The 24,871-nt window shown below is 38.4% G+C and overlaps 1 protein-coding gene and 1 long non-coding RNA gene across 2 annotated transcripts in view; one reads left to right on the forward strand and one right to left on the reverse strand.

Moving 5' to 3' along the window:
• Positions 1-23,853, forward strand: part of LOC117355004 — a 217,928-nt gene extending 194,075 nt beyond the window's left edge. The window contains exons 2-3 of the long non-coding RNA XR_004538261.1: positions 23,485-23,541; positions 23,718-23,853. This is a non-coding gene — a long non-coding RNA (uncharacterized LOC117355004). The remainder of the gene's footprint in view (positions 1-23,484; positions 23,542-23,717) is intronic.
• Positions 1-24,871, reverse strand: part of SPEF2 (sperm flagellar 2) — a 544,154-nt gene that overhangs the window by 37,021 nt on the left and 482,262 nt on the right. The window contains exons 27-29 of the mRNA XM_033932867.1: positions 23,712-23,941; positions 10,947-11,053; positions 8,452-8,634 (exon numbers count right to left, since the gene is read on the reverse strand). Coding sequence (XP_033788758.1) covers positions 8,452-8,634; positions 10,947-11,053; positions 23,712-23,941 — 520 coding nt within the window. The remainder of the gene's footprint in view (positions 1-8,451; positions 8,635-10,946; positions 11,054-23,711; positions 23,942-24,871) is intronic.

Consider the following 24,871-nt stretch of genomic DNA (forward strand, 5'->3'; position numbering starts at 1 on the left):
TCTTTCAATTTCCAACGGCCATTTTGAATTGAGCTGAAGCAGTTTAGGTAGAAGATTTTCCAAGAATTGTACAGGATCTCCCCCTTCAATATTTTCAGCCAGCCCCAAAATTCTGATGTTCTTTCTTTTTCCTCGGTTTTCCATGTCCACCATTTGATTTTTTAAAGCTGCTACTTCTTTTTTATCTTTGTCATATTCCTGTGTGAAGGATTCATACCTCTCCATTTTTTCTTCCAGCACTGTCATTCTCAGTCTCTCCGTTTGGATCTCTTGTTTCATGTTAAGAAGCTCTTCTTTTACCTCAGATATTTTATTGGCATTTTCAGTCAGCATCAGTTTTATTTTGAATAGTTCAGTCATAATATCAGACTTTTCAGTGAGTTCTTCAGTCTCCATCGGGAACGGGACACTCGTTGGTGACAGGGGAGTAACTTTTGTTCTTTTTGCTGATATTCCCGATGTTGAAGGTTTTTCAGCTTTCCCCTGCTTCATGCTAGCCATTTCCGACGTTGTTTTATATATTTTTAATATCGATATGATAAAGTAGAAGTTTTATTTTTGTTCCGTTTGTTGCCTGGATACGGGAGCGCTGCGGTTAGGCTGCCATATCGTGCGCGCTCCAAGCCACGCCCCCCTTTATATCTTTTAGGCATTGTTATAGTTATTAACTGTTCTGGATATAAAGGGAACAGGAGCCGCCATTCTAAATACAGCCAATCTGGTACATTTTCTAAAAGGTCTGGGAGGATCCAATACATACCCTGTCTTAAGATATAGGCTTGATGATACCTGTAAAAATTTGGAAAATTTACCCCCCCTTCCACAATTGGTCTTTGTAATGATACTAATGCGATTCTTGGTCTTTTCCCACACCAAACAAATTTTGTAAGAACATTGTTAAGTTTTTTATAAAATGACCCCTGAAAAAATATTGGAATCATACTCAATTGGTAACAAACTACAGGTAATATCATCATTTTAATTGTTTGAATTCTTCCCCACCAAGAAAGATGTAATGGATTCCATTGCTCACACATTTCTGTTATTTTTTTCAATAAAAGTTTTTCATTCTCTTTGAGTGTGTCTTCAATTGTATTTTTGATCATAATTCCTAAGTATTTTATACCATCATCTTTCCAAATAAATGAATATGGTTCAAATAATCCTTTGGTACAATGAACATTTATTGGGAGAATTTCTGATTTATTCCAATTAATTTTATATCCAGAAAAAGTACCATATTTTTCTATTAAATTAAGCATACATGGAATAGTAGTTTCCGGTTCTCTTAAATATAGTAATATATCATCTGCATATGCAGATAATTTAAATTCAAAACTGGTAAATGATATTCCCTTTATCTCCTTAGTTTTGTTTATTGCAATTAATAAAGGTTCTAGGACAATATCAAAAAGTAAAGGAGACAGAGGGCATCCTTGTCTAACTCCCCTATGCAAGTTAAATCTATTTGATAAATTATTGTTAATATATAATCTTGCTCCAGGAGAGCTATACAATGTCTGAATCATTTTAATAAAACCGGATCCTATACCAAACCATTGTAAAGCTTGGTATATAAAATTCCATTCCACTCTGTCAAAGGCTTTTTCTGCATCTAAAGATATTAAAAAAACTGGATCATTTATATTTTTTGCTAAATTTAATGAGTGGAATGCTAATCTAGTATTATTTGATGAATGTCTTTTAGCAATAAATCCTGTTTGATGTACATCAATAATGAAAGGGAGAGCTTTTGCCAATCTTAATGCTAATACTTTTGCCATTAATTTGTTATCCACATTCAATAATGAAATAGGCCTGTAGTTTGAAACCAGAGTAGGATCTTTGTTTGGTTTTGGTAAGACTATAATTATCGATTCTGCCATAGTACCAGAAATGTTTTCATTCTTTATTTGATATTGATACAAATTTAACAGATGTGGTAATATGATATTTTGAAAAAATTTATAAAATTCAACAGTATACCCATCTCCACCTGGAGCGGATCCAACTCTAAGAGATTTCAGTGCTGTTTCTAATTCTTTTAAAGATATAGGTTCTTCTAAACTTCCTTTTATATGATCTGGAATATTTGGTCCAATATATGAATTTAAAAAAGTTAATCCGTCTTGTTCTTTATTTTTATAAGAATTGGAAGTATATAATTCTTTGTAAAAATCAAGAAATTGTGTTGTAATATCTTTTGTGTTGGTATGTGTGTTACCTTGTGTATCTTTAATTGCAATAATCTTAGATTTTCTTTTCTTTGCTTTTAGAAAGTTTGCTAATAATTTCCCCGCTTTATTTGAATTTCCATAATATTGTACTTGTTTGTTGAAAATGTCTTTCCTCACAATTTGAGAAGAAATCTCATTATATTTAACTTTTAATTTTAATAATTCTTGTAATGTATTATTTTCCCATTTCTCAATTAATTTATTTTCTAATAATTTAATTTGCTTTCCCATCTCAAAAAATTGTTTTTTTTTTTGTTTGTTAATAAATGTTGAATATGATATAATATTTCCTCTCATAGTTGCTTTAAAAGCATCCCATAAGATCTCAGCATTAATATCATCTGATTCATTAAATTGAAAATATTCTTGCATTTTTATTTTAAAATCTTCAAGAAATTTTGAATCCGCTAGTAAATCATTATTAAATCTCCATATTGAATCAAAGTTTTCAACATCATAATTTTGAAGGTTAATCCACACACCAGCATGATCTGAAATTATAATGGGATCAATTGTTGCTTTTAGTACACGCTGCGCTATATTATTAGAAACAAATATATAATCAATTCGTGAAAAAGATTTATGGACCTGAGAACAAAAAGAAAATTCCTGATCATTAAAATGAAGAATTCGCCATATATCTACTAAATCACAAGATAGAATCAAATTATCTAAACCTAATGATTTTATAACTTTACTTGGTTTTTTATCCAATATCGGATCCATTACAGCATTGAAATCCCCTGCTACTATTAAATTAGATGTAGCCAGTGGTAAAAGTAATTGTTGAATTTGTTTAAAAAACTCCATTTGATTCGTATTAGGAGCATATAAATTGAATAAATTCAGGGTTGTATTTCCCAGAACCATTTCGATATGCACCCATCTTCCTAAGGGATCATAATTAATTAATTTAAAATCTACATTACATTTTTTGTTTATTAGAACAGCCACTCCAGCTTTTTTTTTTAAAGCCGGTGCAAATAAACATTTAGAAATCCAACCTCCAGATAATTTTTTTGATTCAATTTCTGAAAGATGGGTCTCTTGAATGAAGTAAATGTCCGCATTTTGATTTTTAAGGAACGATAATAATTTCTTCTTCTTAATAGGATGATTTAAACCATTGACGTTCAGGGAATACATTTTTATGTCCATCTAATTAATAATTATGTTGTAACCAGTATTCTATGATAATTTACAAGATTAGTTCCCAGCACATTCAATAAAAATTTATCTCTTATCCCACCCATAATTTTCCCTCCCTCCCCACCCATTATCATATTCTGATTTGGAACACGCATTGGTCATGGAAAACCTAAATCTCCTTTCCCAGGCAACTAATAATTCATTGTATCATTCAAAAACATATTTCTAAATTCTATATATTCTTTATACTTCCACCCTTATATCATTGTAAATTATGTCCATTTCATCTATAAAATTTTATAAATATATTGAGATATATATTTATTTATCAATTGGGGAGGCAATCAGTGCTCCCTCTAAGGACTGGCTGGGTGCACGCAATTTTGTTTTTGTGTGAGCAACAAGTTCTAAAAACAAGATTTGAAACTATTTTTTGTGAGCGACCATGTAAAGTCTGTGAGCAATGCTCTTAGAATGTATATGCTCAGCTTAGAGTAACATAGAAGGCAATCGTATAACAGGGTGCCTGGCAGGAATCTATTCTATAAAAGAATATAGGCGCCTGTCTTCCTTTATAGAACACTTGAATAACTAGGTATGAACTCACTGAGCACTTTTGTCTGCATAGATCTGCTGTATTAGCACCTAAATGCTGCAGATCCTATGTAACTTACATTATTCTATAAGTTGCATATATAAGTTTAGGTGCTATCTATACTCTGACCCTGAGTAAGCCTCTTTGCAACTACACACATTGCATGCTAAATGGGACTTGCAGAACAACACTTAGGCAGCATGTTGGCATACACAAGCAAATGAAGAGACAGCTCACGGAAGATATGATAGAGGGCTATAAAATATTAAATGGAGTGATGGAACGGGTAGATGAGAATTGCTTGTTTACTCTATCCAAAAATTACTAGGACTAGGTGGCATGCAATGAAGCTACTAAGTAGTACATTTAGAACAAACTGGAGAAAATATTTCTTCATTCAACATGTAATTAAACTCTGGAATTCATTATCAGTTAGCTTAGCAGGGTTTAAAAAAGGTTTGGATACTTTCTTACAAAAAAAGTCCATAAGCTGTTATTTAAGATGGACTTGGGGAAATCCACTGCTTATTCGTAGAATAAGCAGCAAATACTGTATTTTTCACTCTATAAGATGCACCGGACCATAAGACGCACCCACCTGTAGAGGAGAAAAACCCAGGGAAAAAAATTCCCACTGCCCTGCCCTGTACCCCCTACAGGGGTCTTATAGAGCGAAAAATCCATAGGCAGTGTAGGCACCCCACCCCGTAGGCTGCACTGGCACTCCCCCCCCCCTTTAGACAGCACAGGCACCCCCCATAGGCAGCACAGGCACACATCCCCATAGACAGCAGAGGCACCCCCCCCCATAGGCAGCACAGGCACAACCTCCCCATAGGTAGGCAGCACAGGCACAACCACCCCGGTACCTTTTTTAAAAGACCTCTTTCCGCACTCTTGCCTGTCTCCCTCGTGAGAACTGACTGCAGCTATTCGGGGAGTGGCGCCGGACTAGGCAGGAACACGAACATCACACATCTGCCTTCTGTGCCGCTCTGCCCCGAACCGAAGATGAACCATCCGGTGAGGGAGACAGGTAGGAGCGTGGAAAGGGGACTTAAAAAAAAGGTACTGGGGTGTGTGTGTGTGTGCCTGGGCTGCCTACAGGAGTGGAGGGTTTTCGCTCATTAAGACACACCCTTATTTCCACCCCCTTTTTGTGGGTGGAAAAAGTGTGTCTTATGGAGTAAAAAATACAGTAATCCTTTTTATTCTTTGGGATCTTGCCAGGTACTTATGACCTGGGTTGGTCACTATTGAAAACAGGATACTAGGCTTGAAGGACCTTTGATCTATTCTAATGTGGCAACTCTTATGTTCTTATGCTAGTATTCTACACACATGTGTAAATGTTAGCACCTATTTTTTAAGTACATAAGCATCGCCATACTGGAATAGACCAAAGGACAGTATAGCCTAGAATCCTGTTTCCAACAGTGGCCAATTCAGGTCACAAGTACCTCCCAAAAAGTAAAGCAGATTTTTGCTTGATATTCCACGTGATTTAAGCAAGCAGGAAAGGCTCCTGCCTACTTTAATCATGCTTACTTGGCTGGCCACCATTATTTGCTGTACTTAACTGAGTAGTTCTGCTAAATATTGGCTCTGACTCACCATTACAACAGTGGGTAGGAGAAGAGTATTCTGGAGGTGAAATTGGTGAGGAACTGGGAGCTATACAGGTGCCAGCAATAGCTAAGTAATCATTTATGAATGCATAAATAGTAGTCCCCTAACTTTGGTCACTTTGTTATGTGGGTTCTGGTACTCACATAACTTATAGGTAGTGACCAAAGCTTTGGTTCAGCTCTTCTCTTTCCCATACCTCTCCAACAAAGTTCTACCTTCCATATGGCACATTTCTCCAGTACTGCAACCCACCTCCCAATGTCAGCCTACCCCTCCCCCCCAGCATTTCCAATTTAGTGGCATCCCCCAAAACCAACACCTCTCCTGGCAGCTTCCAAAAGTAGCAAACCCCACCCCTTGATCCAGCCCCTCTCCTGCCACTTTCTAACAGTAGTGCAAACACCCTCTCTAATACCAGACCCACATCACAGCCCCCCCCCCAAAGGTATACCTCTAGCTTCCTGGTGGTCCAGTGAGGTCAATCAAACAGGAATGAACCTCACTCACACCTGCCCCTAGTAGCTCTCAGTAGAAAATGGCTACTGCAAGTTCTAGCTGAAGTTTTATGGTACTATCACTAAAGGTTATCCTTCCATATGAGCTTTCTTTGTCCTTATATGGAAGGCTGATCTCTACCAGTAGTAACATGAGACTATTGGTAGCCATTTCTACTAAGAGTCACTAGGAGCAGGAGCAGAAGCAAGTAGGGTTCGCTCTTGTTCAGTTGACCCCATTGGAATACAGGGAGCTAGAGGTAGGGCAGGGGAAAGGGCCAAAAGGTGGGTAAGTGGGTGGGTGAGGGGGGTCTGGTACTGGGGACATGTATGAACTGTTGTTGTAAAGTGCTGGGAGTTGAGCTAGCATTAGGGGGAGGGGGAATTCATTTTTGGGGGGAAGGTGCCAGGAAGAGGGCTAGCATCAGGGAGGAAGGTTTCACTAAACAAGATTAGAACTGGGAGGGAAGGGGTAAAAAAAAACTGATCCTCTTATGTGAGGCCCAGGCAATGTTCAAATAGGACCTGCATATCTTTATTATGCAGGTCCTGGCTGACTATCGGCTGGGACCTGAATAGGTTTTAGCATCAATCATGTTTGGTGAGAGTCAGATATTCAATGTCAGTGCTTGAACACGGCACCCTGTGAACATCAGGCTATACATTAACAGCTCCCAGGGAAGAAAGCTAACACCAACTCATCAGGTGGCCATGATTAATGCAGTTTGCAAAGTTCCACACAAGTTGCATTATTCATTTATATTCTTTGCATCTCATTATTAGTTAACATGCATTGCAGTAAAAACTCGTGATTAGGGTCAAATAATGCCTGTTATGCAAATAAAAAGAGATTAGGTTCTTACTTTTCTAACATCTTTTCTAGTAGATAGGTGTGTCATCCTGGACTGTAGGGTATTCTCCCCATGCTCCCAAGCCATGCAGAAGGAATCCATTCCAGGTTTGCAACTCCTCCCTTCTCCAGGGGGCTCTGCTGCCTTTTTCAGTTTGTTTCAAAGCAGATGATAACCCTATACAGGAACACATAAGATGGAGGGGTATAGGGAGACTCCCTGAACTACAAATATGTTCTTCTCTGAAAGTATAACAAACATGCTAAACATTTTAAACAGGAGAGGACAACTTCCCAAAACTTGGAAAGCGGACACAAACAGCGAAAGAGATTCTTGGTACTCAATGCCTTTTATTATATCACAAGACTCAACACAATCGTGTTTCGGCCCAAAAAGGGCCTACCTCTGGAGTCTGCAGTCAGATGGTAGTAAAATCACTATCCTTATAAGACAATGTTTGAAAACAAGAAAAATGGCTCTGAAAACCGACATGGCTGTACTTGTCAGAAGAGTTTGCCGCAAGTTTATATGCTCCACAAAGATTTTTCAAGCTCACCAAACAGGTCCCCAAAGGACCTAAGTCTGCTTCTTCTCAACACAGACAGAGCTTTGGTACACTGATAGCTGCAAAAGTGGCATAAAATACAAAAAATAGTAAAGAAAGATACCTTCCAGCTTATGTGCAGAAAGAAAAGCTGAAAGGAGCAGCAGAGCCCTCGGAAGAAGAAGGAATTGAAAACCTGGACTGAATTACTTCTGTATGGCTCGTGAGCATGGGAAGTATACCCTGTCCATAATAACACACCTATTGCACTACAATAAGTGTTATTCCCTTAATGCACCATAGTGCTGTACCTTTCCCTGTAAATATAGGGACTTCCTTGAAAGGACACATATTTCTTCCATGACAGCAAACTATGCAATATTCACTGGATAAGTAGGGATTTGCTCTGAATAGTGTTACTTACCTATTCACTATCCTTTTAAATTAAATATTACAGAGGCACATATTTTGGTATAGAACAGCTTGCGTAATAAGCATTTTTTCTAATTCTATGTTGATTTACCATCAGTGGGAGTTATAATAGTTGGATGTGAATTCCTTTGAAGGTCATACTTTAACCTTTTCCTATCGTGTGACGGGACATTCTAAAAATGACATAGACAGTGGATAAACAATCTGTATGGACTAATAGCCAGGAATACAAAATATTTGAATTTACAGACTTATTTACATTATGTTTACAATAAATGATACTGGTGTAAATGATAACGGTGAATAATACAAAACTTTGCTAAAATAATTACGATTGGAACCAGCGTAACGTAAAATTTATTACGATAGGAAAAGGTTAAGTGTATTCATAAAATTTTGCCAAATACAAAATAGGATAACTGACCTGGGAACTTGCAATCAAAATAAGGAAAACTTAGCAAGGAAGGTCAGTCATGCTTTAAAAGCTACGATTACTAACGTGAAGATAATGAAAACAAACCTGGCTATATTCATCTTCTGTGACAGTACCTTGCCCATCCTTATCAATTGCCTTAAATCTGTTCAGCAAATTAAGAAGTTCATCCATAGAAGGATATGGCCAAGGCTGTGCAGCTGATAATAAGAACTTTCGCCAGTCAATAACATCCGAAGCCAAGGTCAGTATGGATGCCAGCTCTTGTAACTACAGAAAAAAAATGGTTATTAAAGACTTGGAAAGCATAAACATACAGTATTTAAGGGACCTAAGTATTACACTTTAAATTGCTAGGGAAAAACTGTGGGTGGAGCTAAGGAGCCCAGTGAAGTACAGCAGAGGCACAGAGAAATTTCTGGAGTGGATTCCTTCTGCAGATGGCTCACGGCAAAGGGGATACAACCCATCTGTCTAGAATGTCTCACCTAAGCACCTATGCATAGATCAGACATGCACGTGAGACATTCTAGGCATAGATGAGACATTCCAGGTATAAGTTCTGGATCAGGCCGCTGAGCTGATCATAGCTGCCGCAATCAGTTCAGTGGCCCAGACAATCCATCCCCCCCTCCCTGCTGGCAGGAGAGACACCCAAAATGATTCAAAATGGTTTTTTAATCCACTATATCTTTTTTGAGATAAGGTGACCATATCTGTGCACAATACTCAAGGTGAGGATGCACCATGGAGTGATACAGAGGCATTATGATATTCTTGGTCTATGTCTGAGGCAGAACTTATACCTGGAATGTCTCATCTATGTCTAGAATGTCTCACGTATTGCACTGGAAAACACATTTTATTCTCGTTGATAGGCTGTCTAATAACTGCCCACATTCTTGGCATAATTCACAGGTGATTAAAAAAAAGGAAAGAAAGATGCCAGATCTCCGGGGGAGGGAAGGGAAATGGAAGGGGAGGACAGAGATGGAAGATAGATGGTTAGCACGGAGAAAGAAGAAAGGAGACCCTGATAAGAAGACAACCAGAGCCTGGGACCAACAAGATTTGAATAATGACCAGACAACAAAAGGTAGAAAAAATAATTTTATTTTCTGTTTAGTGATTACGATATGTCAGATTTGAAACGTGTATTCTGCCAGAGCTGGTGTTAGACTGTAAACGTGAGCTAGGATTTAACAGAGAGAGGAAAAGTCTTTTTTGTTTGTTTATTTTGTTTACACCACAGCACCAGTGTGGTTAGGAGAAGGCAAAGGGGGTGAAGAGGCTATAGAAGGGGTGAAGTGGCTATAAATCCGACTAGATCCGAGTCAATATATTTTAGTAGCATGCTTGACTTACTGGCCCTGATGCAGTGGATTTAAATAAGTTTCCACGAAACGCTGGCCACGTTATGGTCTGAAGCAGTTTGCTGGGGATATAAGATTTGAGAGCTAAGTAATCTTAATGGACATTGGATGTTTAAATTAAGTCTCATATAAAGAAATAGTGCATCGTTCCACAGAACTTAAATTTTTAAAAAATTGACATTTTAGAATAAGTTATTTCTAATTAAAAGATTATAAAAATTTTTTTAGGAATTTATTGGGAATAAATTTAAAATCTTTGTAGTTAAGGTAAGGGACTGGAAGGTTGCCGATGATTAGAGCTAAGGAGCCGGAAAATGTACGCAGACTTGTATGGTCAGAGTCTATGACTTGCGTAGGCTCGATTACTGAGGCCCTTCCAGTTAGTTAATGATATTCGTTGCACTTTTTCATACCGAGTGGGAAGTTAGGGGTCTTTATTATTATAAAATAAACCCACCAGGATGTTTGGAAAAAACACCCAATTGGGCAGGAAAATCAAATTGAATCGAAAAATCGATTCAATAGGCTGACTCAAATCAAATTTTTTTCCTGAATCAGTCAGCACTCCTTGCCACCCCTCTTCCCAAGTCTCACATCTTTACTCCCTCCCCCTTTCTGGCCCCGAGTCCATGTCCCCTTGACTTTCGCTGTCCATCTCTCCTCTCCCTACTCTGCTCTCCCCCAGTCATCCATCTCTCCCTCCCCCTTATGCCCCCTCCCTTGAATCTTTCCCTTTCCCCATTTTGCCCTCTCCATTTTTTTCTGCCTCCACCAAGTCCATGTCTCCCTTTCACTCCCCTCCGCCATCTCTCCCTGACCCACTTCCATCCCCTCTGCCCTCCATGTCCATCTCTCTCTCTCTCCTGCTCCATCTATCCTCCTCCAAGTCCATCTCTCCCTCTCCCCCTTCTATCCCACTCTGCCACTTCTCCCTGTCCTCCTTCTAACCCCTCTGCCCTCCCCAAGTCCATCTCTCCCTTTCAAATATGACTTATCTCCCTCATACCCTCATTCTCTTACCTCATCCCTGAGTCTACTGACAAATGGTGAAAACAATAATATTGTAGAATAATGACCTAAACATGACAGATAACGTTTGTAGAACATTCTGTATAGGTAACATCACTAGTAGAACATAATGAGGCCCAGGCAATACTGTAGATATGTGAGGCTAGGACACCATTGGCCAGGATGGTTATTTAAACTCACTTGTGAATATGATAGTTGCATCCACATGTCTGGAAGGTTATCAGTTCCAAGGTTCAATGTTGTCAAGTCAAATAAAATATCAATGAATGATTTACTGGATATAAAAGCTGTTTGATCAATAAAAAAAAATTATTTTTTTAATATAGAGACAGATTCAATAAAACAGCTGGAAAATAAAAATTATCAGCAGGTGAAAAAAACAAACAGAAGATACTCACTTGCAGCAGGCATTTTTTGAGGACAGCAGGTAACATATTGCCACAGATGGGTAATGTCATTTAAAAGAAACCAGGATGGACACTACCCAGTTCTAGCAAATTCTGAAACTTTTAGCAGCACTGTGACACCCATGCATGGTACCTTTCTGCCTGATGTGAATGTGCGGGACCAGCAGTATAATTAAAAAGCTTAAGGAATGCAACTCCTAGGGGAGGAGGAAAGTTACAGTATGTAGTAATATGTGTTCTGTTGTCCCTGGAGAACACTTGCTACAAGCGAGTAACTTTGTTTTCTCCAAGCACATGCAGAATATTATTTGCCACATATAGGAATCCCTATCTACCAGGTTTACCAAAATCAACAAAGAATGGACAATAGGGACTTGCAACAGGCAATGATAACCAGAAACCAATTAACCTAGAGCATATAAACCAATCTGTTATGTGGGCATAACCTAAACAGAAAAAAATGGGCCTAGGGGAGCTCTGTAACCAGACCAAGAAGCTGTGGATGGGAGGGAGCACATTAGAACGGCCAATGACCAAGCACTGTGACAGAGAAGATGGATTCTAATTCGAGATCCTTCATAGCACTAGCAAGGAAATGGTGGACAGAGACAGATTTAAAAAGTCTGCGAATGGTGGGGCTTCACTCAAATCTGGACACTCCGAGATACCATGTTGACTAGTCCCAACAAGGGTATTAGCAGCATCCAAAATAGGAACAGTTTCAGGAGACAGGATAGATGTAATAGCCATTGACAGCTAATGACAATCAAGATCTGTTATAGTTGGATGAGAGGGCTCCTGCACAGGGACCTCCAGCACAGGGGTGACCAGCTAGAAAGAAGGCGACGCTCCCTCCAGCTGCATCAAATGGGCTGGGTACAAAATCTACGTGTTCTAGATGAGCTGAATGAAATCTGGAGAAATGCACACTCTGTGGCCATTGCTGGGTCCCGCAGAGGTGTCCGCACTACACCAAAAGAGTCCCCCAATTTGATATGCAAGTGTTTGGTGCCAGCATCCAGAACAGCCTCTGGACAAGACTTTTTGCCCAAATTAAGGACCCATGTCAGCTTCCCAGACCTGGAAGACCCAGAGGAGGTGAGGCCTGAAGCTCCTATCCCATCCTCTGGTGTGCTGTGGCACATAGTACACAGATGCTGTTCTGATGACAATCCTTACATGAATTTGACAGATTAGGGGTTGAGGAGTCAATCTAAGTTGATTTTCAGCAAAATCAAGGAGTTTTGAAGCAGATTCAAGCTCTTAAAAAGATCAATATTAATCCAAGATGCTCCAGTGAATTTGTATCATAAATGACAATAATGATAAATTACAATAATAAAGAAAATCCAAAAATAAAAATTAGTGATTTTGGGTTTGGGGAGGTGAGATACCTGAACCCTACCCTCAGAAACTCTAAAAAATTAAATTTACAGAGTTCCATAGACCACCCCCAAAGCTCCCATAGGAAATACAGTCTGTGAAGTGCCTGCCTGCCAGCTCTGTACACTGCAGCTGAATGGAGGAAAATGATTTTCTGCCTCAGAACTGCTCCAAATTGACCAGACTTGAAGATCTTCAGCCTGTCAGTCAGACGGACCTGACTGTAACCTCCGCCACAGATCCACTGAAGTTTCTCTATGAAGCAGCAGTCCAGCTTCGCGGGACTGCATCCTTTCCTCTGGCAGAGGACCACCACAGGGGTCTCATGGCACTCAAGCCACTGGAAAAAATGTACTTTAAGTGAAAGAAATAAGAAAAAGATGCACAGCAGAGCAGAAGACTTCTGCACGGATTACTTGAGAAATTAAAATATGCAGAAGGCTCTCTCTGTCTCTGAGGTAGGAGGAGCACATGCTCAGAAAGGTGTTTGGATTTCTGCAACTCCCGGATTCTGGGAAGGGATTGAACACCTAGAGTATAGAATCCGGAAGGGATGTAACAGAAGCTAAGTCACAGTGCACTTTCACCAGGATGGGTTTGGGTGAAAATGTTGGCAGAATAATTGACTGATTAAGGTGGAAATCTGACACCACCTTTGAAAGAAACTTAGGGTGTATATGAAGAACCACTGTTATGATGAAACTGTGTAATGTAGAGGTCTAAAGCTAGCTAACTCTGCTGACATCAGGAACAATACCTTCCAGGTCAAAAACTTCAGGTGACAAGAGTCTAGTGGCTCAATAGGAGCTTTCATTAGCATAGTGAGGACAAAATTGAGGTCCTATGACACAGTGGGTTTGATTGGCAGAAGCAAATCTCTCATAAAGCGAACACCTAGAGGCTGTACAGAGATGGGTTTACCTTCTATACAGTGATGGTAAGCACTAATTACACTGTGGTGAACTCTTATGGCATTGGTCTTAAGACTAGACTCAGAAAGGTATAGAAGGAATTTAATCAGTTTTTGTGTAGAGCAAGTAAAAGGATCTAAGGCCTTGCACTCATACCAGATGGCAAATCTCTTATAAGAATATTAGAGTTGTCATACTAGGACAGACCAAAGGTCAATCAATACCAGTATCCAGTTTCCAACAGGAGCCAACCCAGGTCACAAGTATCTGACCAGATCCCACTTGAAATTGTATGACCTCTTAGTGGAATCTTTCCTGGAAGCAAGCCAAAACCAGGAGACACCTTCATTCAATTGAAGGGATGGTATCTCTATGCTCTTAATATTCAAACCATGAGAGCTAGGGATTGAAAGCTAGGAAGTGAGAGAGATCCACCGATCTGAGTAATGAGGATCATAAATTATTCCAGTCTCCATGGGTCTTCTAAGACTAACTCCAGAAGTACAGGGAACATATCTATCTCAACCAGTATGGGGCAATAAACATCATGGTTCCCCAATGCTGTTTGAGTTTCAATAAAGTTTTCCTTACATGAGGTATTGGAGGATATGCATACAGAAGGCATTCCCCTCAATGAAGAAGGAAGGCATCTGAAGGCCTGCTATGTCTGGAACAGAACTAAGGGACATTATTATTATGATGAGTGACAAAAGGATTCCCTGAGGAGGTACCCCAGTCTTAGAAGACCTGACAGGCTACACCCATATTGAGAAACTCCTCGTATGACTGCATCACTGTGCTTAGTCTGTTTGCCAGACTGTTGTCTTTGCCAGCCAGGCATATGGCTCTATGCTATAACAGGTGATGCCACATTCTGACCCCTTCCGGAGTTGTGCATGGAAATTATCAAAAATAGAACCTAAGTTTCAACAGCAGATAGAACACCTAAACCTACACACCATTATAGTGAAAAGACTGTTGGAACCTACATCCTGTGTACAAAATGTGTCAACTCTTCCAGGATGCATCAGCATATTGAACTCAACAAATACTGAAATTGACATTAAAACAGTTAAACTGGTAAAAGAAGAGAGACAATGTTTCTTCATTTTGGAATGGCCATAACATAAAAGGAAGTCTGGGATTGTTTTGACAATGTAACTCAGTTAAAATCGTCAATGAAATTAAATACTGACATTATGTAGTTCTTGGAGAAGATTTTCATATATAAGAGGTTCGAGAGAGAGAGAGAGAGAGAGAGAAAAAGGAAATTTTATCTTCTATACTTAGGAAATATTAAATGTTTACTGGAGAAGGAAACTCTTTCTCTTTGGTTTCTTAATGTTTTTATGAAGACTAAATTCAATTATATTGAGAAGGATTTTAATCTATACAGACAAATATGAATTGATTCAGAGTCAATGTTTGAATTGAATGTCATATAAGCACATTGACAATTTTAAAAAAAAATTTAGTTAGTGATTAAGGTTTGATTGAGAACGTGGAGGGGCATAACATAAAAACACGTCTAAGTCCCCTTTTGGCCTAAGGCCTTAAACGTTGAAAGTAGAAGCAGGGAAAATGTCCATTATAAAAAAAAACCATCCAAAAGGAGGTTTTTTTTATAATGGCCTGCCTCTACATTCAGCTGTTTAAACGCCCAGACCACCACTATGTCTAAACTTATACCATATAATCAACCTAAAAAAAAGCCTAAGCCCTAAACGTCCAAAACAAGGGCTTTTAGGCGAAGGAGGAGCCAGTCCTTCGCCTAAAAGCTGGATTCTGAAACTGGTGTCTGTCAAAAACAACACCGGTTACAGAATCCACCCCCCTCACCACGACATTGGGGCAAGAGGGAGCCCAATCTCTCTTTTCCCGCAATCCCCATCCCCCACTGATGACATTGGGGCAAGAGGGAGCCCAAGCCCTCTTGCCCCGCGGCACCCCAAACTTCCCTGACTCGATGGGGCAAGAGGGAGCCCAAGCCCTCTTGCCCCGTGATCCCCAAACCCCCCCCCCCGGGCTGAATCCGTTGGGGCCAGGAGGGAGCCCAAGCCCTCTTGGCACGGCGATCTCCCCCCTCCCCCATAACATGATCCGGCCAGGAGGGAGCCCAAGCCCTCCTGGCCTGCGACCCCCCTCTAACCCCTACCCCCAACTAAAATACAGGCAGGAGGGATCCCAGGCCCTCCTGCCCTTGACACAACCCCCCCCAACGACCGCCCCCCGAATCCCCGACCAGCCCCCCGCCGACCCGTGAAACCCCTGCCATCCCCACGACCCCCCCACCCCCACCCCCTTTCCCCATACCTCAAAAAATGTTGGCCGGACGGATGGGTGCCAAGCCTGCCTGTCCGGCAGGCCAGCCAGTGCAGGAATGGGGCAGGATTGGCCCAGGTGGCTCAAACCCCGCCCACAGGTGGGGCCTGAGGTGTCTGGGCCAACCAGAATAGGCCCAGGAGCCTTAGGATCCTCCTGTAGTCGGGGCCTTAAGCACATGGGCCGGGTAGGGTCCACAAGTCTCCAGAGATCCAATTATTTTGTCTGATCGTGGAGGGATGTGGATTGAATTTAAACTTGCTGAACAGGAAAATGGTAGATCATTATGGAGATTCAATAATGCATTGTTAGAGGATTCAAATTTTCTTGAAGAATTCCAGTTAAAAATGAATGAATTTTTCCAAATTAACAAGTCAAAAGAAATCCCAATGGTAACTATATGGGATGCGTTTAAGGCCACTATGAGAGGTCAAATTATATCATATTCAGCATATATTAGGAAACAGCTTAAAAACCAATTTTATAATTTGGAACAGGAAATTAAGGTTTTAGAGTCCAAATTGGTTGAAAAATGGGAACAAACTACTCTACAGGCTCTTTTAAAAGTAAAATGTAAATGTAATGAGATTTCTTCACAATTTGTAAGGAAAGATTTGTTTTCTCAACAGAACATGTATTTTGGAAACTCGAATAAGGCAGGAAGATTATTGGCAAATTATCTTAAAGCAAAGAAAAGAAGGACAAAAATTATTGTAATAAAAGATGAAAAGGGTGATTCCAATTCTCAAATTGGACCTATTTTAAAGCAATTCTTAAATTTTTATACAGCTTTGTATTCTTCTGAGCCTTATTCAGATAAAGAAAAAGATGGTTCAGAGTTTTTTAAATTAATTAGTGGTCCAAAAATTCCGGATCATATAAAAAGAAGCTTAGAGGCGCCTATATCATTAAAAGAATTGCAATCAGCGTTGAAATCCCTTAGAGCTGGATCCGTTCCAGGTGGAGATGATTTCATGGTAGAGTTTTATAAAACATTTCAAAATACCCTTTTAGTTCATTTATTAAATTGATATCAGATCCAACTAAATAATGGTTGCATTACAGGTAGTATGGCAGAATCTGTTACTAAAGTCTTGCCAAGGACAAATAAAGATCCCACATTGGTTTCAAATTACAGACCTATTTCTTTAATCAATGTAGATGGTAAACTTCTAGCTAAGACATTGGCCTTGCGTTTGGCTAAGGCTCTCCCTTTTATTATTGGTATGCACCAAACAGGATTTGTTCCTCCAATAACACCAGACTGGCTTTTCATATATTAAATTTAACAAAAGCCATGAAAGATCAAGCCTTCTCTGTATCCTTAGATGCAGAAAAAGCTTTTGATAGGGTGGAATGGATCTTTATGTATCAAGCAATGGACTGGTTTGGTATAGGTTCAGGATTTATACAAATGATTCAATCCTTGTATAGTTCCCCTTCGGCTAGACTGTATATTAATAATAATCTCTCTGAAAGTTTTAGTTTGCAGAGGGGAGTTAGACAGGGATGTCCCTTGTCTCCTTTGCTTTTTGATATTGTATTAGAACCCTTGTTATTAGCAATTCAGCAGGCGAAGGAGATACAGGGTATTCCTTATTCAGATCGGGAATATAAGGTCTCTGCTTATGCAGATGATATACTGCTTCATTTGAGGAATCCTGAAACAACTATTCCATGCTTACTTGATGTAATAGAGAAATTTAGAAAGTTTTCAGGATACAAAATAAATTGGAGCAAATCAGAAGTTCTTCCTATTAATGTTTATTGTACAAAATGATTATTTGAAAAATTCTCCTTTCTATGGAAAGAGGATGGAATAAAATATTTAGGCATTTGGATAAAAAACACATTGGATGAAACAAGAAAGTAAATGAAAATTTTTTATTACAGAAGGTAACAGAAATGTGTGAGCAATGGAATCCTTTACATCTTTCTTGGTGGGGGAGAGTCCAAACTATTAAAATGATGATATTGCCTGTGGCTTGTTATCAAATGGGAATGTTACCAGTTTTTTTTCAGGGGTCCTTCTATAAAAAGTTAAATAATATTCTTAGTAAATTTATTTGGCTGGGTAAAGCTGTAAGAATTGCTCTAGTGACTTTACAAAATTATTGTTTCTGGTGGAGTTCGGTTTGTCAGGTGTATGAAATGGAAAAAACATTGGCAATCAAGAGAGGTTATTATAAGAAATTTAAAGAGGTGTGGAGACCATTAATTGAGTATTATAATAAATAAATAATTATATTTATCCCCATTAAATATATGTAGGGGGGAGGAGAGATGGGTGGGTTTTATGACATTATGAGGGGTAATATATGGAAAGGGAGGGAGGGGAGATAGTTTATGGTATAAAATGAATGTAGAGTTTCAAGTGAAGAATGTATAGTATGACTTGAATTATTGTACACTTGTTTGCATAATGTAAAAACGAATAAAGATATTTAAAAAAAAAAAAAATAAAAAAGTTAAATAGTATTCTAACAAAATTTATTTGGCTGGGCAAAACTCCTAGAGTTGCCTTAGTATCTTTACAAAAACCAATTGCAGAGGGAGGGGTAAATTTTCCCAATTTTTATAGGTATCATCAAGCCTATATTTTGCGCCAAGGTATGTATTGGGTCCTCCCAGAGCCCACTGAAAATATCCCAGATTGGTTATGGTTGGAATGGCGACTCATTTTTCCTCTGCGATTATGCCATGTTTTCAGTATCAAAATGCCTAGATTATATAAAGAAAACAGAATACTAGTAGATGCGTGGAAAACATTATGATAAGTCAACAATTTAACACCTATTCCAATTTACAAATCAACAAATCAAACTATATGGTTAAACTCCAAGATTCGAATTGGAGGATTTAAGGTCATCTGGAAGCATTGGATGATAGCAGGATACTTTAGAGGATGTTATATCTAATGGTAAGCTGCTTGACTTTTCTCAGTTGCAACATAAATTTGGACTTAATAAATCACAAAGTTATAGATGTTGCAATTGAAGCAGGCCATTCAGGTGAGGTTCCCTGAATGGAAAAATTTAAATAATCAATATAGTTTGGAGTTCTTATGCTTTCAGGTGGACTTCTTGGGACACCAGGCCGCACAGTGGTATAAATTGTTAGCTGGATTTATAAATAAGAAACCCAAAACTGGTCTTAGGGACATTTGGAGTATTGAGATTAAGCACCAAATTTCTGCATCTCAATGGCCACGAATCTGGACTTGGAGGTTGAGAGGTACAATGTCAGCATCTATGAGACAAACTTGGTTTTTCTGTTACATAGAGCATTATGGACCCCTGTTCGTTTACAAAAGTTAGATAGCTCTAAGTCAAATAAATGTTGGCATTGTCATCTCGAAGTAGGGACTTTAGATCATTTATTGTTGTACTGTCCACTCATTTTGGCTTTTTGGAATTCAATATGGTGCCAAATAAATTGTTTGTGGGAAAATCTAGTGGCATTATCTTATGATACTGTTATTTGGCATGTCTATGAGAGCTAAAAGTCAAATATCATCTACGAACAACAGACTTTTATTAATAATGACAGGAGTCGCCATACAACAAATTACAAGCAATTGGAAGAATTGGAAGAGGCTTAACTATAGTTTTTAGTGGAATTCATTGTGTCATATGTATAAAATGGAAAGAACATTAGCCATTCAGAAAAGGAATTTTAAGAAATTTCAGAAGATTTGGGAGCCAATAGCAAAATATTGTAACGTATAATCATTGTTTTCCCCTGTAAACATGCACATCCAGGAGGGGGGAGGTTTGATAGGATGATAAATTTAAATATATTAAATTGAGGGTCATTATAGAAATTATATATGTCGGTCATTGGGATGGTTTAGGTGGGAGGGGGGGATTAATTCTGAAATAGATATTAAAAGAATATTAAGTGTGGTATTGAAGTAAAAAATGTTGCATTTATTGTTACACTTATTGTAAGATTTGAAAATAATAAAGAATTGAGGGGAAAAAAAACATTTCTTAAAATGGAGTTTTAAAGGACATCAGAGGAAAAATAGCCAAATTAAAATCAAAGAGCTCACCAAATAAATGATACATGACTAGGGCCAAAGGAGCTGCAGAAAAAAAGAAAGAAAACAAACAGGCTGACAACACTAGAACACATAAGAATAGCCTTACTGGGTCAGACCAATTGTCCATCAAGCCCAGTAGCCTGTTCTCACGGTGGCCAATCCAGGTCCCTAGTACCTGGCCAAAACCCAAGAAGTAGCAACATTTCATGCTACCAATCCAGGGCAAGCAGTGGCTTCCCCCATGTCTTTCTAAATAACAGACTATGGACCTTTCTTAAAACCAGCTACGCTATCGACTCTTACCACAACCTTTGGCAATGCATTCCAGAGCTTAACTATTCTCTGAGTGAAAAAATATTTCCTCTTATTGGTTTTAAAAGTATTTCCCTGCAGTTTCATCGAATGTCCCTAGTCTTTGTAATTTTTGACAGAATGAAAAATTGATCCACTTGTACCCGTTCTACTCCACTCAGGATTTTGTAGACTTCAATCATATGTCCCCTCAACTGTAAAGAAATGTAAAACTAAGGAGAAAAAAAAGTCACATGTAGCACAAAAGAGGGCACAAAAATTTCAAAAAGATGCAATGAGGAGAGCTGTGCTGAAACACCACTGCTCTGCTCTGTGGAAAGGCTAAGACTTCTGGTCCAGCATGTTTATGTCAAGTGGGAAAGCACCTGCACAAGCACAGAACATTGCTGCCAAATGCTTCAGAATTTATTAGAATCCTGGGCAACATCCATGCTAGGCTCCATTGGATGATGTCACCCATAGAAGACAAATGATGTCCTGCTTGTTCTCAAGGTCAAGATGGGGTATGGCAGGGCAAATTTAAATATCTGGAGTCACAAAACATGTGCCTGTATGGACATTTTTGGACGCAGCAGAGAAGGACCTTGTCACTGTGTTGCTCAGATGCAGCTCCGCCTGCTGCCTTTCCCCGCTGCTCGGTATCTCTATTACTGATGGGAATATTTACACTGAAAACACTCAGTGAATTATGGGCCATAAAATCAAAATAAAGCACCAAAATAGAACACATTAAACAGAACAATATTTGCAACATTCAGGAAATATATGCTGGCATACTTTAACACTCCCAGTCAGCTCTGGCTCCCCAATCCAGCATCTTCCTTTTGGCCATGTGAGTAGTGATGTTTAATAGCACTAGACAGAAATCCATAGATTATTGGCAATTATGTATCCAGCACTGAATATCTGGGTTCACCATGCTGCCTCCTGTGGTCTGAATATTGCCCCCCTTATTTCTTTGATAACAGGACTCTTAACATTATCAAATAAAATTTCCTAGTGTTTATGACATATTCAGTTTTAATTTATTTGCGTTCATCCAATATTAAATAGAAGTAAAGCAGTGAGCAGATCAAGAACTGACTGAAATACTCTAATGGAGTCCAAAAACAACTTATTATTTATTTATTTAAAAGATTTATATACCGCCTTTAAACAACGCGGTTTCCATAAAAATAACCATACCTAATTGCAGAATATAAGACTAAATTACAGTTCTAAAATTTGAACTAAATTACAGTACCATAAAATACATTTTCTTATATAAAACCCCCCAAAAACCCCATTTGTATCCCAAAACAAACAATGCCCAAGCAATTAATAACAAAGGCACTTAAGAACCCACTTATTGACTCAAACAAAGAGTCAAGACAGAAGTTACATCTACCAGGGAATATATTAATATGAAGACTGAACAGCTCTACAAATAGGTGTCCACAAATTGCTTGGTTTTCAACAGCTTTTTGGAACTAAAATGGTCGGTGCTTAATCTTAGATGTCCCGACAGCTAATTCCAAAGTGATGTTTCAGCTGCTGAAAACATCTTAGATTTTGTAGCTACATATCTCATACTTTCTTCAGTAGTCACCAATAGTCTCATGGCTTTCTATTTTATTGATGTCAATCAAACATTTATTGTTTTATATGAGTTTTTTCTTAGTATGGATGACATTATTTATTTATTATATTTTATGCTATTTATTCTGTTTTTATAGTGTCATTAGCTCCTGATGCAACGTGAAACTTGGTCAGATCAGGTATAGCTTTTACCCTTCTAGCTCATTAAAGTATTTTTAGATTACCTTGGAGTACTTTGGTCTGTTCTTAGTCTGCTCACCACTTTGCCGGTCTGGCTCTTGCAGACTATTTGCCTGTTTGTTTGCTAGCATTGAAGAAGATTCCCTTTGTTGGAAAAAAGATTTGAAGTTCATCGGCATAAAGCCTACAGTATATTCTATACCATGGCTTGCTAACAACTGGCAGATAGAAATCATATACCCCCCATTTTTTTTTATCAAACTGCGCTAGAGGTTTTTAGTGTGGGCCCATAGGAATTCTATGAGCATCATAGCATTTACCACACCAACTCACACTGAAAACCTCTAGCACAGCCTGATAAAAGTGGCCCGTAAATATTAAATAAAACAGGGAAAGAACTGAGTCTTGGGGGAATTCCTGATGTGAACTCTATCAAAATGGAGCAATCCTGAGTTTGCCTGATTTTACCCATTAAAATTATTTTCACCTTACCTTTAGACCCTCACCCTAACCTTGGCACCAGCCTACCAACCAGTCTCCAGATGCAAAATATGCCTCACCTACCAACTGCTGGAGATTGAAAAATACTGACTGGTAATAAGTTGTTCAGGATACTTATAGAATGATATCACTAGTCTGGTGGTTCTCTAGCTCTATCTGCTGATAGAAGGCAAAACCAAAGATCTGGTGGGATGATAAACAACTGTATGTTTTATAAAACATTTCAAAATGTAATGGCATATGGTATTTGTTTGAGATATACAGTTCTACTCTCAAGATTAGTTGCATCATGGTGACCACCCTTGTGGTCTTTTGTGGCATGATACAATAGTGGTTTGCCATTGCTTTCTGTGCAGTTTGAAGCATTACTATGTTGCACTGTCTAGGGAGGCATGACCTGGACTAGCATTGTTACCAGAACCTGACCAGCATTGGGTCCATGGTAATAGAGGGTTAAGCACTTGCCCAAGGGCACAAGAACCTGCTATAGAATTTGAAACTGGTTCCCAACCCACTACTCTAACTATTAGGTTACTCTTCCACTCTTTACGAGATACATAATTCCATTTAACCACAGAAAGATAGGACCGAGAGCAATTCAAGACATTTGGTTTACTTCTATGACTTCAGGCTAGGTCACCGAACTAAACTATTCCAAATATTTGTCTGACTTGCTCAGAAATTAGCTACAATTTATAGTTATAAGTTCTTCCTATTGTGTAACCTAAATTTGCTTAATTTCTGATCATTTCTTGTTAAAATGTAGAGAACTTCTCACCACCTCTTTATACTTTTCTTTGAGTGTGCTTTCTGTAGTAAACTGACAAGTCAACCCATGATGATCATGTTTTTATAAATGCCAGGCAGCAAGTTTCTTGAAAACTGTACCCAGATACAAGTACCGAATACCCAGGGGAAATACAGCTACTGGAATTTATCTGGTACTGATATGCAGACCAGCATCCAGATAATTATCTGGGTACTTTTACTGTCCTAACTTTATCCAGATAAACCTGATTAACAGACTGAATATTGCTACCAAACCAGTAATTATAGTTTCTCTCTGACTCCTCCCACAGACCATTGCACAAATAAGGCTGAGACAGTCTGACCAGATTCTCAGTGACACCATACTGGTAAGTGCTACTAAAAATCCAGTGAGTGGGACTTATTTGGGTAGGATTATTCCCAATGAATATTGACCACACAATTACTTATTTGAGTCCAGCACCCACATTGCAGAATATAAGTAGGTACTTATGCAAGTCTGAAAAATGCTGCCTTTGATGAACAATCTTTTTCCTACCTCCAGGAGACACTTTTAGGAGCTGCTGATACAGGTTGTTAAGCTGAGACATTTTTAAAGTGACAAAGAATTGCTTTTCCAGTGAAGGGGGGCGTGACAGCGGAAGAGGATCCGGGAACAGTTTTACATCACTGTTGATGTAGAAGTCTGTCTGTTCTAAAACAAGTTCACTCTGGATTTTATTAGTAGCTTCAATGTGATGTTGTGCAATATAAATCATCTTGTCAATACTGCAAAAATAGAAACGATACATTTGATGGCAATGTAAAAACAGATTGCAGTTCATATTTCATATTCTGCATGCACAGTTTTTAATTTTTTTCTGAAAATGAAATCTGTACACGATGTCCTTAATGTGAAAACAAATGGCTCAATACACTCCTGTTCTTACTGAGCTATGAAGAACAAATACATGGATAGAAAACCATAATTCAGAAATATTCAAGGAAAACCAAAATGTCCTTAAAACCATCCAATATGGGCCACGTTCCACACAAACAAGGGCTGAATCAGCAGTAATCTTGCTAAAGCCAAACATTAAAAAAACAAAGAACATATAAATGAACTGTATCATTTGGATCCCTTTTGGTTGTTTACAGTTCATTTTGTATGTTCTTTGTTTTTTATTTTTGGTTTTAGCAAGATTACCCCGATACAGTTCTTGTTTGGGTGAAACGTGGCCTATGTCAGGTTTAGTTTTAAGAATATTTAAAACTTTTTTTTTTTTTTTTTTTTTTCCTTATTATTTTTTATTTTCAAGTTTTACATAAAGTGTACAAAATATTAAAATACAATTGATAAATACACAATATCACTTTTATATCTAATACATCATATTCTAAATATATTTTTCCCCCTCTCCCTCCCCCCACCCTTCTATTACTTTTTAATCATACATTACATATTGTATATCATATTATAGCCTATTATGTAAAATTTATTTTCACTGCCCCCCCTCTATGTGTGTCACAAAGAAGATATTTAAAAGAAGAGAAGAAGAAGAAAAATCCTACTATTTATTCATTGCAGTATTTTGTCAATGGCCCCCATATTTTTATAAATTTAGTATATGTCCCTCTTTGTATTGCTATTGTTCTTTCCATTTTGAATATATGACATATTGTATTCCACCAAAATGTATAATTTAGGTTATTATAATT

The sequence above is a fragment of the Geotrypetes seraphini genome, chromosome 1 (assembly GCF_902459505.1).
Source record: "Geotrypetes seraphini chromosome 1, aGeoSer1.1, whole genome shotgun sequence".
In the NCBI taxonomy this organism is placed as follows: domain Eukaryota; kingdom Metazoa; phylum Chordata; class Amphibia; order Gymnophiona; family Dermophiidae; genus Geotrypetes; species Geotrypetes seraphini.